Here is a 17771-nt window from a genome sequence, read left to right as displayed (position 1 = left end):
CAGAGGGGTTTTTTCCTGATAAAAGCTGTTTCATACCCTGTGTTATAGTTTGGAGTCGTTCGTGAATTGAGGACACCAACCTGGCTAATTCTGTTGCTGTGAAATGACATTTATGTGTATAAAATTAGACTTGATCAAGTTCCTACAGCCAGCACTGACTAATTCTGTGCATGTGCAGAGAAGCTGCAGAGGGAGTTACTCTCTTAAGCATTCAGTTACCTCAATTAACAACCACTTCACTTTCAACATAAAAAACATTATTCTGAGTTCCAAACTCTCAGTCCTCATCAATTCAGATGTTATATTTGAGCTAAGGGCACCATTCCTACCTGGGCATCACCTCACACTGGATTATGACCTTGACCTGCTTTTAAAGATAGACATCAACTTCACCTCGACTGAAACACTGCACCTGCAGATAATGTTTGTATCAAAGGAAAAAGCGAAAAAACCCACACACGGTAAACAGAACTGACATTTTCAAAAATGCATTTTTAGCAACTTTTCATTGCTTCACTTGATGCATTAGATACTTAAATGGAACTGTACTTACTGCTCTTTTTCTGGAACAACCTGTAATCCAAGGCACAGTAAGGTTTCCTGAAATCTGTAAAGGGGAAGGAGGAAACAGAACAGAAAACAAGAGCAGCTTAGGTTGCTGTGAGAGCCAATACTGAGCAATTTCACAAGATTTCAGCATTGTGCATTCAACTCTGACACCCATGTCTGTAAACAGGTTAAGATTCAAAACCAAATTCACACTCACCTTTACTGCTAAGACTAAAACACTGTTTCTTTGGGTGAGGGCGAGATAACACAGTGGTGACTTGGGTGTTTCTGTACTTTTGGTAACTCAACACTTGTATTTCACAACAGCAGTTTCCCTCTCAATCTGTCCCACACGGGCAGGATGAGCAGACTGGAGTCAGACAAGGGCTGAGGACCAAGCTGCCCTCAGATCTTTTTTAATGACATCACTTTGACTTCCAGAAAAAATGCTCTCGTGTTTGTCACTGAGGTGTTCTGACGTTAAAGATTTGAGTATCAGCAGAAAAATTAGGGATATCAGGTTGAAGAAGGAAGGGGAAGGGGTGTGAAGGCAGAGGTGAGCTGCCTCCATTCTATTGCTTCTCCATCATTCCCAGAGGTCAGACTTTATTAAATAAAAATCTCAGACTGTTTTCTCTGATCATCTCAGGTGTGTCATAGCCTGGAATATTTTAGGCTTATTTAGGATTCCACGTTCATTTTCTGCTGCAGACAAGCAATACTTGAGAGACTGAACATAGCTCCGGAGAGATTAATCACCTCAAGTCATTACCCACATGTGTGAGGAAAAAACTTGTGCACTTCTGCTGACTGAACCAAACTGCACTGAGGGTTTCTGTATTTGCAAAGTGCTCCACTGATGGCTCTTGCAGCATGAGCACAGCAAGTACAGCAGCGCTGGTACAGGTGTCTGCTGTACAAGCACATAAAACACTTTTATTCCTCAAGCTTTTAGCTGGAAGCACTTGGAGGCTACCCAAGATCAGAACCTTTCTCATTATAGCACAAGGAGGGTTGACAGGGGACAGAAAGGAGCACCCTAAAGGTCAGCCTGCATCAGGTTTTGAGTCTAAAATATTGATTTCTTCACCGCAAACACAGATTTTAGAAATTCTGTCTAGAAAAGTTATGTCTGTTACAACCCTATATCCCACACAACAGCTTCACACCACAGACTCCTCTGTAAAGGCACCCTGAGGACCCACCCAGGTGGCTCCTCTTCACTAATTTAAAGGGGGGGGCTGCAAAAAAAAAAAAAAAAAAAAGTGCTTTTCTATGGGAATAAAGCAAAATCTACAAGGCAGAGCATTAAGGGTTGCTGGGAAGACAAATGCATACAGTTCAGACAGGTATGAGGCCAAAACCAGGCAAGTTCATCTCAAGAGAACTCCCTGAAAGACAACATGCATAGCACTGCTCTGAGCTGCTCTCGTGAACCAGGCACGAGGGCTGGGACTGGGAGCAAAGTCAATAAAAATATATAGATTCTCAACAGGGTTTTTGTCCCTTAGGGTCAGGGGGAAGAAACCAAGACTAAATCCCAATTCAGCCTCGAGGACAGCACAGATAACCTCTCTACTTCAACACACTCAAAGTCAAACTAAGACAAGCAAGTAGGCTGAAACATTTGTTTACTGAACCTGTTCAGGCATTAAAATTGATCACTTAATTAAATTTAGTCTTAAGTTACACTAACATGAATTTGATTAATTGAACCAGTAAGGAAGCTATAACTAATTGCTAATTAGATACCCCACCAATATATGACAGTAATTACTTCATCAAAACATGAATCACACAGTCCTGACTTGGAAGAAGCATCTGCTTGAATGTTCAACTACTCCAATAATCATTTAGCTCAGGTTTCATCTATTTTTAAATTCAAGAAGATTTCCCCAGGTTGAAGGATTTTCATCTCTGTGCTGATGGATAAATTAGCTAAACTTGGGCAATAAAACTAACATAAACTGACTACAAAAAAAACGAAGTGTCATCCTGTACATGCCTAAAAGGATTCAGACAGCACCTTAGAAAGTCTCTAATACCCAGAAGTGTCACCTCAGAGGTTCACAGGGTGCATGCTCACAGCAATAAGAGAATTAACAGCATCCGGCTCAGCTTTTCCAAGGTTTAAAACCCTGAAAGTGACAAGGGATATGACAGGAAACAGAAGCTCCCTCCACCCACATTCCCGATCCAAAGAACAAGGTATCTGAGACAGGCATGGAGGTCAGCTGGGGTACAGATGAATTCCTCACTTAGCAAAAAAAAACCAGGTATGTTCTTATAACAGGGGGAAGTAAAAAAAAAACCCCAAAACAAAGTTGCAGGGATCCTACTCTGATCCATAAAACACCAAATGGACAGATAAAATATCATCGACTGTGAAACTGTTCTAGCTCTTTAAAAAGACTCAGTTCCTACCCCACAGAACCCCATAACAAAGTTATTCCAAATTTCCTTTAAAAAATATAAAACTAGAAGGAATCAATCTCTCTGAAGCTGTTTCAAGAGTGAAATAAAGCACCACAAGCACACAGCTGATGGAGGCATCAGTAATGGATTTCCCATCATGAAACTTAAGAAAAATGTCCTTAACGCAATCGTAAGCACTTTCACCAACCCCTTACTGGACTGATCTGCACATTTACAGCTTCTCTTCTGTGAAACTGGGATGGCAAAAGTAAACAGCATTTCATGAATTTTACAACCAAGAAGAAAAGTAACAGCAAACACTGACAGACTATGTGAGAGTAAAGGAGAGAACAGCTCATCTGATGTGCCATATACCCCCCCGAATTTACTCCAGAGTATCTCTGTTCATCGAACCTCTGGTTTACCCAGAAGAGCAATAATTCAGGTGAAAAGTGGCACTTACTTGAACTCAAAAGCTTTCCTTCAAATGGTCACATGAGATAGGAAGAAGTCAGGAAAAAAAGAAAAGAAAAACTAAAAAAAGCTACAAAAAACCCCATGACTCACAAAGTCTTGTTCTCTATCCTGGTGAGCAAAGCACAGGAAAAGCTGATAGGGTGTCAACATGGTTTATTTTCAGGATAAATTAGAAAGGCAATAACAGGCAAATGCATGCAGGTGAGACACACAGAATCACATCCTGTCAGCCTTAAAAGACTTTTATCTCAGTGTCTCCAGGCTATGTCATGCCAGATGGTGTAAAAATCCATGAAAAATACCAATTTTGATGTTTCCTGCACAAGTATCTCTCCCCTTGTAATACCAAAAACTAAAAAAATGTGTCAAGTGTTGCAGTTTCTCTTAAACAACTTTTAGTTCTTCTGCATTTAATTTCCCCTCAGTATCACTAAAGGGATTTTAGTACAAGTATGAGGAATAAAGGGATTGAATGTAAAACTGATTATTTGTATTAGATGCTGTGGGAAAGGAAGCTGAGTGTCTCCTACCATGTTAACTCCCTCACAGGGGATCTTAATCCCTGACAGAACACAGGTCCAGAGATTGCCACCTGCACAGGGGGTACAGGAATCCAAGCTGACATCAATGGGGTGAGCAAATTCACAGCACACAAATGTCAGCATGAAACCACGTCCTGTGCCATGTGTGATGTGTGTCCACAGGGGAACACCCAGGGAATGGCCATGGCATGTGCTGGAAAGCCAGAGCAGGACAACACAGGCTTGAGCGACCACCAGCTCGTAGGTATGACCATCCTGCAGCCAAAATTTGGCCATGGAATCCATGAAATCCTCACTGATCTTCAATACATGGCTACCAGGGGCTCGGCTGGACAGGTCTGCAGTCTCCCAAACCGCACTAGGTTTGAGAGTGAATCTCCACTGAAAGGCATAAAAGGAGCACAGCCTGCAGAAAGGTGAACCTATTGCTTAATAGCTACCAACTTTGAAAGAAAACAGCATTTATCTACAACTGTGGCTTCGAAGTTTGAAGACAGAGATAAATGGATGGATTACCTGGTAATTATTTTGGTTTTGTGACAGCCTCAGTTGACTTGAAGATGTAAAATGAGGAGAAAAGGTACTTCTGGCTGCATTTGCAGTGTTATAAATCGTACTGGATGTTGTGTGCAATGAGGTCCGTGCAGGCAGGTGGAACTCTCTGCTGTGGTAGAGGAGATTGTCAGGCACATCCCTGGCACTGCCCACCTGTGCCCCACAGCTCCCACTGCGGCCCAGCCCAGCCGCGCTTTGGTTGTCCCCGCGGCCAGAGCCGCCGCCCTCACAGTATCTGGAGTAGCTCTGGATCTGCGCTCCCATGGAGGCCAGCTCCTCCTCCCGGGCGTACTCGTCATCCACGTCGCCCGTCTCCATCGCGATGGACAGGCAGCTGCCTTCCAGAGAGGGATGTTTCTGCGTTGTGCTCCCCGCCACGAGCCTCTGGGGCTGGTCTGTGACCGCCAGTGAGAACACCTCGCGGATCTCCAGGTTCTGGGTGCCACACCCGGGGTCCCTGGGGTGAGCCCTTGGCCCGGGGGGCACGTGGGACGCCAGGGCTGCGTGCTCGGGTTTGTGCAAGCGCTGGCACGCCAAGGGCTCGGCCTTGCAGGGCCTGTGGCAAATCATGGGTTTCTGAGGTAACACCAGCTCTGCCGTCTGCACCGAGGAGCCGCCGTAGCTTTTCTTCGTGTGACTGTAAATGGAGTTTGCAGAATTGAGCACGCTCGTTTGCCTGGACAGAATAATGGTCTTTTCCCCCACTAACAGGGAGGCATTTTTACAGTGGGGTACTTGCCGTCCCAGAGGGATGTGCTGCTGCTGGAAGTCTGCGTCGCTCTTGCCCGGGAGCCGTGGAATGGAGGTTTTGTGCAGCTCTGCCACGGAGGTGTTCGTGTGCTTGGCGGCTCCCGGCCGGCCCGACGAACTGGCAGGGCTGTAGATACCAGTCACTATCACGTCGTTGTTAGAAGAGGTCCAAGAAGATTGCTGGCTTTGGGATCGAGCAATATTTACCACATTTCTCACTGCTGCTTCTGGGGGCATGGCGGGAGTGGCGGGGGCAGTCCCTGGGGGGGTGCCCCCAGATTCCACGGCGCTCTTGCTGCTCATCTTCCGCCGCTTGTTGCCAACCCACGTCTGTAAACAACACCAGCAACGACAGCAAACACAAAACAAGGCGTTAAAGAAGCAGAAAAAAATTAGCAATTCCATTTTTAAGCAGATCTGATGACATGTTAAGTGTTCAAGTTGAGATCTAAGTTTACAAATATGTAAATCATGTACTGATTATGCAGTGAACATGACAGGGTGGAAATCCAGGCCTGAACAATACAGGGTAGAAATCCAGGCTTCTCCTCTTTGGGATCCACAACTCATACACAGGAGAACCCCAGTCTCAATTCCAATGCCCCAGATTCTCAAAAATCCCAAGACTCTCATGCCTCCTGTCCTAAAGTTACCCTCAAGATTTATTTCACTGACACCACTGTGACTAACTTCCGATAGGAAAACAAACATCCCTGCCATACACAATTCCACTCTACTAACCTTTTTGTCAAATTTTACAAAATGTCTAATTTGAGGCACAATTTGTAACATGCAGTAAAATGTCAGTTACTGGCCAGCTTTGCCTCTGCTGAGAGTCCCATTCTCCTGACCAATTGTAGTTAGGGAATTCATGTGCCTATTATAATCCTATCTGCAAGTGCCAGCTGCAAGTTAAGTATCATTTTGCAAATAACTAATCACTGACCAAGAGTTTTATAGGAAAAAAAAGAAAAAAAAGGAAAAAAGGGGGCATTAGGAGAAGCAGAAATGAGGGGTGTAAATAAGAGAAAGGTAAGACCATGTTAAACTATGACAAATGCAGGACAAACACTGAATGTGTTTTCATTGTACTTCCTAAGCAATAAAAAGTTTAAGTGCTGCAAATCAGGGCTCAGAAAGGGAAGAAAACAGAAGGAATGATACTCGATTGCAGAAAGGGAAATGGAGAGGGAAAGGAAACACAAAGATGGAGAGAACTGCAAGGAGAGCTGGGCTGCCTCCTCTAGGACATTCAGTCAGCACAAAAATAGCAAACCAGCCCTGGCTGCACCATCAGCATCCAGATTCCTGTTACAACTGTCTGCCTGCCCCAAGAGCCTGAATCCCTGGCTGACTTTCACAGCTTCCACCACCTCAAGCTGAGAAAGTAACTTTTAATGTTTCCAGAGTGTTCTGAGGGACAGGAATCCAAGTAAGAATCTGGGAGCAGGGTTGTTATTGTCAATGTACCACTGGTAAACCAATTAAAAAACCAACCTCGACTGGTCCCACTTGTTCCTCCTCAGTGTCCAGTGTCACAGCAGCTCCTGGGAGCTCCACTACCCTTGTTATTTTTCCATCTATTGCCTCAGGATTTCTATTTCTGCTCTCGGACAACAGCCATTTTGTTGTCTAGTGTTTCACAAAGGGATTATTATTTCCCTTCCCGTGGAACTCAAAGACTCTGGAAGAGCTCCTGTTAGTACTAGGGACATTCTTGTTTTATAGGAAAAGAATGTCCTCACTGTAAATAACCATGAGGGACCACAATATTTATGATTGTGATGTGGAATACAAGTGTGACAGAGTGCATCAAAGAAATAGTTCCACAATTGTTTCCCCCCAAATATATTAATTTATAGAAACTTATTTAGCTTAAAAATAGTTTCTGAATAATGGGACCTTGCATTGATACAATACATTACACGAAGTTTCTATAGGGCAAACCAATTTGTAATTTAATAAATAATAATTTTAAAAATCTCAACAAAAGACGAAGAACAAAAATCACTCCTGCAACCCAGGCCCCTGCTAAATTCAAGAGTCATGTGAAGATATTTCAGTGAAAACAAACTCTAAATAGGCTCACTGGGTAAAAATGAACATCACAAACACACACTGAAGTCTGATTTAAGACAAGGATAAAGTTAGGGACTCCAGACCTCTATATATTTTACATAAAGCAATGAATGTGTATGTTTAACAAATTTGGAATGCCTCAGCACTTACCCTGACCACACTGAAATCCAGTTTAGTTTCTTGTGCACACTGTAATATGAGCTGAAAGCAATTTTTACTTTGATTTGTCATTCCATTTTCATAGTAACGCTGTAATATCCTTTGTTGTTCTACAGTAAATACAGAACGCAGATTCATCTGAAAAGAAAAGGAGATACTCTGAAAGCTGCAATAGAAACTGTTACACTTGCAGGATGCACAGGCTCTCACTTGTGCCTGTGATAACACTAAGGATTGACATGTTTTCTCTACACAATCTTTTACCAACACTCTTCCTGACTTTCCAAAAAAACCCTTTGCAGTCAGCATTGTGACAGACTCAAGCTGAACAGGTGAACTGTATGTCTGGAACAACAATGACTGCTTTTCATAAATAAATAAATAAATAGGTAAATATTACATGATATTGCTAAGTCTGTAAGGCTCTAGTTTCAAAAAAAAAAGTTTCTCCCTTAAAAATATAAATCAAATAAAGGCATTAGGCAAAACAGAGAAACATCAGCAGCTCCAATACCAGCAGGTCTGTTTCACCTCCCCTAACAACAAAAAAAAGACAAAATCTGGTATAAAATAAAGGTGACTGACACGAGTAAAGTTTCTGCTGTCTCCAACTACAGCAAATCCTACACTCCACAAGGTCCTTCTGCTGTGTCAGTACCGGCATTTCCAGCTGCAAAATCACAAACATCAAGGACCAGAGACCAATTTGGGTGAAAATCACCAACAAAGGGATTTGGGCAGCCCTGGTGCTGCCCACCCAGTGCAAATGCTCCAGTTTAGCAGAGGAGGGGCACCCATGTCCCAGGCTGAGAAAGGTTCTGCTGCTGTGACACCCCCCCCAAAGGCTGGAAATCAGGATTTTTAACAATATGTAAGGGTTGTTTTCCTGGGATATAACCAATGCTGGCTACAGGACCTTGGGATGTGTTCCTGTTCCTTGGCTTTGTCCAAAGTGGTGCTCAGGAACTCAACCAGGATAAGAGGCCCAGGTTCCTCCCGGGCCAGCAGCAACTCCTTAGGTCAGTTCCCACCACTCGGTCCCCTGAGAGTTTCACTGTGAAGGTTCAGGTGGTGACGTGGGGCAGGGCAGCACTTTGATGAACACATTAAACCAGACATTGCTTTGTTATGTGTGAAAATTCACACCCTGGCTTGGGAAAGGCAAACGATATTGTCAATATTATCAATATTACCAAGCGCACAACAGAGTCCTAATGGCAAACTGGAGCTTGATGCTCTTGTTACACAGGCCAAGAATACAATGTTCTGGGTAGGTACCAGGAAAGAAGAGCCCCATCATCACAGATTTCCAAGACAGCGCCTTTCTTTGTCCCAGACAGGAGGCCACCAGCTGAGACACTGCAAGCGCCAGCCAGGAACAACCTGCATCCAACTTGGTGCCTTGGGAAGCAAAAATGTCACCAGCCACAACTTATTTTAATGCAGTACATGCATCACAATATAAAAGAATGAACCCAGGACAGGAAACCTGTCACCATCCAGCAGGAAAATAAAGGGGATGAGGGAACCATTTGTAGCCAAGCATGTTTGAAAATTCTGGATGGAAAGGAGAAGAGTTGTGATCTACCTAATCTTTGCACAAGAGCTGCTTCTAATATAAAGCAAATAAAATTATTAAGGGCTCAAAAGCATGAACAGACATCCAACTGTTTTCACATTATTCTCCAATATGATTATACTATGTGATGGAAATAGATGTTAAGAGTTCAACAGCCCTGTATAAAGAAAGAGATTGACATCTAGAATTTGGAGTAAAATGCTTGTAGGCCAGAGCTTTGACTTCAGAGTTTACTTTCCTCTCTGTGTCAACAAACAGTAGAAAAATCAGTAATTACCAATTTGCAAAAATGACTGTTTCTTTGAAATAATAGTTAAAATAGAAGATGATTTTTCAATCACATTTTTTACCTCTGTTCCCAACTCTTATTCACCCTCTCAATCCAATGCATTATTAAATGCAGCATCACCAGCTGCATTACAAGTCAGGTTTGCCCAAGTTCTTCCTCCCCCAGAACATTTATTCAGTCACAGCCAGAGCTGGGCAAAGGAGACTCTTGCTCTGAATAATCTACTCCTTAAAGAAATTTATAGCAAGCAACAGAGGAGACAATTATTAGTCCATTAACAAATCAATAAAGTTCATAATAATCTACTTTCTCAGGTTGAGAACTGCCTTCAGATCTCCCATGTGGATACACAATGATGAGGCCACCAACTGATTTATGTCACTTTGAAAGAACAGGGGAGAGTTAATTTTGTGGTTCTTTTTCCTCCTGCACGATTGGCAGGACACGGCCTCCACTTTTGTCTACTCCTCTTTCAGTACCAGTGCCGTGTTTTATTTAGCGGAGCTCAGCTCCCACAAATGACCTAATCAGAAATAGTTATGAACCTTCCATCTTTCCAGATCCAGCTGAAGTGTATCATCCCAAAGCTCCAGCATTTCCATACACAGGCTCATGACATCATGCTCTCCAAATAGCTCACCAACTGCAGTGAAGGCTCTTCCAAAGGCAAGATAAATTTTGAAAGCCAGACCTGATGACCTGTGAGGGAAGACCTGTGCCAGGTCCTTGACACATTTTTTAATTATGTGGATTTCTGTATCCAAGGTCACTTCTGTGTTAAAATACTTTCATTGTTGCATTTGACATCTGTAATTTAGATAAAGACAGGGTGGAGCATTTTGATTAAATCACTTGAACTTCAGATAAACCCTTGAGCATTGCATGACAGGTTTGGCCCAGCTAAGCTCAGGAGAGGTCATGCTCTGCTTTAATAACTCATTTTTGCAGTGGATTTTAATCACTCCTGAGCTACACCTGCCAACCAAAGTCCTGGTAAGATTCCTTAGTAGCCTCTGCCTTGAATCCAGTAAAGCAGAGCTCAAAGGATCCGGGCAGAGGCCATCAGAAACGGATTTAAATAAACAGATGACAGGATCCTACAGCCACAGAGTTATGAAAGCTGAGTCATAACTGCAGTTTACGTTCCAACGTGTAAACATTCAAATAAGCAGGTGAGATTTATTACAGCTTTTGTGTCTTGCATACACCAAATCCTCCGTCAGCAGACAGCTCTGTACCATTTCCCACTGATTTCACACCAGTGTGAAGGACACTTGGCAATATTCTGTCTCTGGCAGATATTATGTCACCTGTAAAGTGCAGATGGAAACAGTTTACTATCAGCAGTTCTTAAGTGCTGATTCTGAATATCAAAAGCAGTACCCTGTGTTGAATAAACCAATTACTGGATGTTTGGGAACTCCCCTAGAAAACCACAGAGTCCAAAGCCATCCCATTAATCCAGGAAGAGCTGCCTCTGCATATGCCACCTGCAGAGGCACCAAGTTCTGCTCACTTCCCATGCCTGTCACACCTGGGAATTTACCTACACTGAGCATTCAAGCAGCTGTAGGAACATAATGTTACTGTCTCTGAGACAAATTAACACAGAATATGTTCATCAAAGGATTACACTGACTATTTTTTGGGGAAGTGTTACCTGTTCAGCATCAGTTTTCATAATTAGAACAAGAGATGAACTCTTACATTTTCTGTAACACAGGAAGTAATTTGCAAAGTGCTAAAATTACTGAACATTGAGGCAGCCACATCAGTATGAAAGGAATCAGCAGGTCACACACCTTCATCACAGACTATAATTCAAAACAACCTCAGAAACTTCCAAGCAAATAAACTCCTTTTCCCAATCTGTGCATCTGCAGAGCACTCCAGTCTCTTCAGGATTTCTCACCTTTGTCTTGAACCTCAGACTCCAAGTTAGAAATCCACATGGATTTTTATCATAATTTCATTTTGATCTTGACTGGCCAAGCTTAGCAAACATGCATGAGAGCTTTTGGGAAGCCGGGTGTCCAGCTGGTTGGCAACACATTGGCACTGAAAAGAGAGTTTGTTACAGAAAAGAACTCTGTGAAATTTAATAAAAATCAGGCAAAGCATTATGCAAACAAATTCCATGAACCTAAGCTGTATTTCACTAAAAGACAGAGGCGGCAAAGCAGTATTTAAGGATTCAACATCTGCCTGCTCTAATAAAATAAAGCGGCCTTGGCCAAGTGTGCTGGTGTCTTTGAGAGTGCAGAGAATGATCTATGACAGCTGAAAAAGCAGGTTTTCCAAGGCTTCCCTTGCCCCTGCTACTTGTCCTAGGTCAACCAACGCTGGGTAACTCTTCACTCCCATGGTCTCCCACCCCTCAGCCTCCTGTGAACCCAACAATAGAAAGATGTTTTCGCTGCCTTTCTGAACTGAACACTAATTAAAAAACTGCTCATCGTAAGATCCCTCTGTTGTGTCACGGTTTGGGAGATGTAAAAGGAGTCTAAGTGCTGTCAGGCACTGGGGACACCACCAGGGTGGTGACTGATAAGGACAAAGATGGGAACTCCATAGCCTTCAGTTTGCCCCAAGGACAATTCCATGGACACCCTGCAACCGTCACCGGCTCCTTGTCAGATGACATTGAGGTTGTTCTTACAGCTGAACTTTTCAGGCTTCGTTAGCTGTTTGAGCAACTTTTCCCCCATATTCCCCTTCCATCCCTTCTGTGGGAAGAGTGAGAATGAGTGAAGAGGGGAGAGCACGTAGACCTACAGCAGTTTGCTCCTGAAGCCGCGGTTTGCCTCATGGAACAGGCGCTCAGTGCATGATCCCACAGGGTCTTCTGCAAATGACCAGCCCTTCCACCCCAGTTACTTCATCCAACACCCAAAATTCAGGAATCTCTCTGGGGAGACCTGGTGAAGCCAGGTCATTCATTTTTAGCAACTAATGGAAACAACTCGACGTCAAGGAGTACCACAAAAGAAAGAACAGCTATAGGAAAATGGGAAAAATGACGTAATCAAATAATTCAGGAGTTAGTGAGCTGTTCTGAAATTACTTGAAAGCTCTGGGGGGAAAAAAAAGATAAAGGAAAAAAAAAGAAGCATCATAAGAAGGAAAAATAATTTCTGCCTACAACGTACAGCAGTATGATCTTAGTCCCAAAAGTCTTTAAATGTTAGGACTGCTGAATCAAGTAAACATTTACAAGGTAAATCTTTATAGAATACTATGTTAATACTAATTAATTTGAAAAAGAGGAAACAAACCCATAATTATGCTCACTTCAAACAGCAATGGAAACTAGTCTTGGATGTCAAATAAATAATAAATAAATCAATTAGCTCAGAGTACAAGCCAACAGGAAGTAACTAAGTATAAAAATATTTATGGCATAACACATTTTAAAACTGTCAGGGATTAACACAGGGTAGTAACAGGAAACAAGCTGAGAGTTTTCTTTTTTAACTTCAGCTCCAAAGAGGCATTTGCCTAGAAAAAAGTCACCTTAGAAAGCCTATTTCTGTTTTAGTCTCTCCATCTGTAACAGGTACAACAAGAAAATCAGCACACTCCCAATTCATCTTTTTTTTGTTGCCTCCACAGATCTCCAGTGGCAAAAAATAACAAGTCTTACTGCCAATATAAATCTGAGACAAAACTGGAACTATGGTAAGAAAGCTACTGTAGACATAAATAAAACAAGACGGCAGCAGTGACACTATTCCTCCAGCTTTAGAAACTTGAATTGAAACCATCTCATTCACTTTCCACGGCTGCCAAAAACTCACCATTTTTTGCACATCCCAAATGGAAAGAAAACAATCAACCAACCACTCCCCCAACTTACACACTACGTGGAGATACTGGATGCACATCAAGCAACAACCTTTAATAATCTGAATTTGTAGGTTGATGCCTCTCTCCTACACAGGCCAAACCAGTTACAACCACTCACTCCAAGCACAATAGATGAGGCTGATGCTTGGGTAAGTGTAATGTACAGACCAGCTTGTAAAACTACTTTTAAATATCCGTGACTCGCAGCGTAATTGCTTCCCTCTCCACTAAGTACAGCGTTTGTAGGATTGTATTACAGTCCTACCTATAAAATGCAGCCCTTTATTAGGGACAAATTAGACAGCCCTCAGTAACTTAATAACGTAATAACCCATGACCACAACACCGCAGCTTTATGCATCCCATCCTTCTTTATTGATGCAAATGAGACTCCTGACTGCAGCTGGATTAGCCACGTGTTTTAAATAAAGCATGTACGTGTTTGGAAGACCTATGTCAGAAAAAAGGGAAGGAACATGAAAATACAGTGTTACTTTGAGCATGTGAGCTGCTTCAGGACTCCAGTTGGAAGGACACAGCACTTGGTGAGGTGTGATCTTATCCATAGTATGAGAAACCCCAGGCTAAGAGGGCAGGGGGCAGGGTTGAGGATTGCTCAGAGCAGGCAAGTGCCACACAAGCACTTCCAGGGGTGAGACCTCCAGAACAGCACAGCCAAGGACACTTCCTCCTCCTCATCCTCAAACAGCTACGGGATAAAGTGTGGCAGCACAAGGCCCCCACTCCAACCATCATGACTGGCTGTGCCTGGACCACAACAGGCCAATACCATGGAATCACAGAAGGGTTTGGGTTGGAAGGGACCTTAAAGGGCATCTTCTTCCAACACAGGCACACTGAAGCACTGGGGACACCTAGACACTAAGGACTGAGGCAACCCATGACAGGACAGGAGAACAGGCTTAAGCTTTGCCAAGGTAGGTTTAGGTTGGACATTAGGAAGAAATTCTTCACAGAAAGGGTAATTAGACATTGTAAGGGGCTGCCCAGGGAGGTGGTGGAGCCCCCATCCCTGGCGGTGCCCAAGGAAGGACTGGAGGTGGCACTCAGTGCTCTGGGCTGGTGACAAGGTGGGGATGGGGCACTGGTTGGACTCGGCGATCTCGGAGGTCTCTCCCAACCTCAGTGATTCTGAGATTCTGTGACTGAGGCACCAGGAACTGAGTAAATTAGCGATGAGAGGACCTGTGCCACGGTAGGTTTACGATCGACATTAGAAACAATTTCTCCACAGAAAAGGTCGCCAGACACTGGAAGGGTCTGCCCAGGGGGGTGGTGAAGTCCCTGTCCCTGAAGTGTTTAAGGAAAGACTGGACGCGGCACTGAGTGCCCTGGTTCGGTGGCAGGCTGTGCTCGGGGAGCCCGGGGGTGTTTTCCAGGCTCGCTCACTGCGATGTTTCCGTCTCTGTGACCGAGGCACCCGGGGCTGAGGGGCCGCTGCCGGGCCCGGCGCGCACGCGCACAGCGGCCCCGGCCGGCGCAAGCGCGCGGGCGCACCCCTGGCGCGCGCGGAGCGGCTGCGCGCGCACGCGCAGTTCCCCCGGAGGGTCCCGGCGCGTGCCCGGCGCTGCCCCCCCCGCCCCGCTCGGGGCCGCGCTGAGGGGGGTGGGAGGCGCAGCAGCGCCTGCGCGCGCCGGGCGGGTCCGCGCGCACGAGCCCGCGCGGGCCTCCCCCCCCCCCCCCCCCCACACCGCCGGGCCCGGGCGGGGGGGGGGGCATCGCCGGCATCATCATCATCATCATCACCACCATCATCATCATCATCATCATCTTCCTCCTCCTCCCCTCCCACCGCGCCCCTCCCGCCCGGCGCCCCGCCGCGCTCCCCCCCCCGGGGGGCTCCCCCGCGCTTACCGTGTAGCGCGGGGCCGGCGCGGGGGCTCCGGGCTCGGCCGGGCTCGGCTGGGTCGGTCCCGGCGTCACACAATGAAATCAGCGGCCCCGATCATTAATTCTCATCATGATCGTGACGTGCGCGCAGACAGCGGCCAATGGCGCGCTGCGATCAGCGCGGCCCGGACGGCGCCCGCCCCCGCCGCCCGCCGGGGGGGCGCGCACGGGAGCGCCGGCACCGGGCGGGGACGGGGCAGCCTCAGCGCCGGCCCCGCACCGGCCCCGGCCCCGGCCCCGCCCGGCGCCCCCGGAACCCGCACCGCCCCCGGGCCGCGGGGCCCGTCCGGCATCACCCCCGGGAGTGCTCCTGGAAAGCGATCCCTGAGGTTTCGGGGAGAAGGAAGGAGTCCGCAATCCGTATGAATGTCTCTTAGAGGGTGGTGCCAGGCTCTGTCCAGGGATGGGACGAGGAGCAGTGCCCATAAACTACAACAGAAGTAGTTCCACCTCAGCACGAGGAAGAACTTCTTTCCGTGGAGGGGGCAGAGCACTGGAACAGCTGCCCGGGGGAGTGTGGAGTCTCCGTGTCTGGAGACATCCCAAACCCACCTGGACGCGTTCCTGTGTCACCTGCTCCCCGTGACCCTGCCTTGGACTGGGTGATCTCCAGAGGTCCCTTCCAACCCCCACCATCCAGTGATTCTGTGGATGGCCATCCCTGTGACCCCACTGCGATGTGAAGCCTGGGCTCACAAGGAGATTGTGCCCAGTGAAACCCAAAAAGCTCCATGAAGGACTGGGGTTTCATTTGTGTGAATATTACGGTGCTCAAGAAATAAACCTTTTATTGCCCAGAATGATACATTTGGTCTGGGAAGGGAGGGAATGTCAGTGTTTCCAGGTGGGTAGCACAGGGCAGGTACCCCATGGGGCCAGACACCTCCTCGGGGCCTTGGCTGGAGCTGGTGACAACACAAACCACGCACAGATAACTTGCTGTGTCCTTACGAGGATCCAGGTACAACCAGGTGCATTACTGCCAGCCCTCCTTCAGGCTCCATTTCCCTTCCAAAAGCAAACCTCTTCAACAAAGGAGCAGGAAGGCTGACATTGCCCACCCATCCTGATGGATTGTGTGGTAGAAATCATGTAAAATCACTGTTTATTGGCTCGGCTGTAGGAACACTGAGAAGTCTGAATCAGATTTGAGACCTGGCTGTGTTAATTACAAAACCTGTAGATGGGCCATATCCCTGCTCCAAATAGTTTCCTCTGAAAGTCATGATGTTAAAATATTAAACGGGCAATTAATTTTGTGCATTGCTTTAGTCAGAACTACCAGTAAATATTTCTGCAGGACTGAAATAAAAGGATTGCTGCTGGTTCTCTGTAGGCAGGGAGGAGAAAAGCAGACAGCGTTTATGTTTATTTTAAAATTGCACTAAGTTGTTTACATTGTTTAAAAATTTTAACACTGACTTCTGAACTAGTGGTGGCATCCCTTTGGGGAGTTGGGGCTGGGTAATCTTTAAGGTCCTTTCCATGTGAAACCATTCTATAATTCTATGGTATAGCAAACATCCTGAATTTAGTAACCAGATTTTAGGGATAGTCCCTATATTTAAACCCTAAATCTTCTGTTGTGCTGCTTTGTCTCCTGGATGTGTTCCCTTCCTCTGTGTGCCATCAACACTTGCCCTGTAAAAATTAAATACAGCAACCACAAAACTTCTACACCACCACTTCTACAGAAAGCAATTGGTTTGGAGGTAGCTATAGAATGATTCCTGAGAAACTTGGTACGTTTTCTTCTCACATTATCTGCGGCTTGGGAAATAAAAACGGTGAGACAGTCTCTCTAAAATTCTTTGAAAAATGCAGTGGTGTTTGATAAAATGCAGCTTATTAAACTCCTTTAAAATGATGAATAATAGAAAATAATATTTCAAGGGCTCTAATTTGACTAACAATGGGCTCACAGGTGCTTTTTCTATAGTTTTCATCAAAAAACTCAGAGAATCGTTCTTGAAGGAGACATGAGATGTGTATTTAAGTTGTCAAAGAAACCAGTTTGCAGACTTGCAGCCCCAAAAAAGGATTTATAGATCACAGTAATGTTCTTTACAATGTGGAAGAGGAGACAGAATGTACAGGCTAACAAAGCTGCTGCTGTTTGCAACAAAGGAGTGACAAGCTCCAGAAAGAATCTCATGTTATGTATTTCCCTCCGTGGTATTGCCTCTCAAGGAGCCAAACTTTGAGGAAAAAAAATATGGCAGGATGAAATAAACCAAATATTCTCCTGCCACCAGATCCAAACGTTTCCTCCTTCATTAATGACAGATTTAAAGTAACAGGGGCTGGCAGATTGGTCTGGTGGTTTAAACAGTAGCCCAGGACATGAAAGGAATCCTTCCAGGAGGGAATTAGCATCAAAGTGAGACTCTGATGGAGCTCCTCTGTATGAGCTCATTAAACTGATTAGCCCAGCTCACCATTAGTGACTTACCCCGGTGTGGTTCTACAGGCAGGGAAAGCGTCTGGGCCCCGGCTGGGTGTGGGTATTTCCTGCCACAACTGGGGACATCTGCATCGCTCCCACATGTGGCAGGGAATAGATTCCACAGTCAGGAACTCAACTGTAGGATCACACAAATGTTCTCATCCCCCATCCCAA

The 17771-nt window shown here is 45.4% G+C and overlaps 1 protein-coding gene across 3 annotated transcripts in view; it reads right to left on the bottom strand.

Annotated features, from left to right (window-relative positions):
* HDX (highly divergent homeobox) overlaps positions 1–15247 on the bottom strand; it is a 41242-nt gene extending 25995 nt beyond the window's left edge. The window contains exons 1-5 of one of the 3 annotated variants that reach the window (XM_048318874.1): positions 15116–15246; positions 11307–11452; positions 7518–7664; positions 4500–5618; positions 554–607 (exon numbers count right to left, since the gene is read on the bottom strand). In XM_048318874.1, coding sequence (XP_048174831.1) covers positions 554–607; positions 4500–5618; positions 7518–7664 — 1320 coding nt within the window. In that variant the 5' untranslated portion in view covers positions 11307–11452; positions 15116–15246. Of the gene's footprint in view, positions 1–553; positions 608–4499; positions 5619–7517; positions 7665–11306; positions 11453–15115 lie in introns of all 3 variants that reach the window. The other 2 variants (XM_048318876.1, XM_048318875.1) reach the window with 2 other exon arrangements.
* Between the last annotated feature and the right edge of the window lie 2524 nt (positions 15248–17771).

Source organism: Corvus hawaiiensis, chromosome 14 (assembly GCF_020740725.1).
Source record: "Corvus hawaiiensis isolate bCorHaw1 chromosome 14, bCorHaw1.pri.cur, whole genome shotgun sequence".
Lineage (NCBI taxonomy): Eukaryota > Metazoa > Chordata > Aves > Passeriformes > Corvidae > Corvus > Corvus hawaiiensis.
This window is presented reverse-complemented; position numbering and strand designations above follow the sequence as displayed.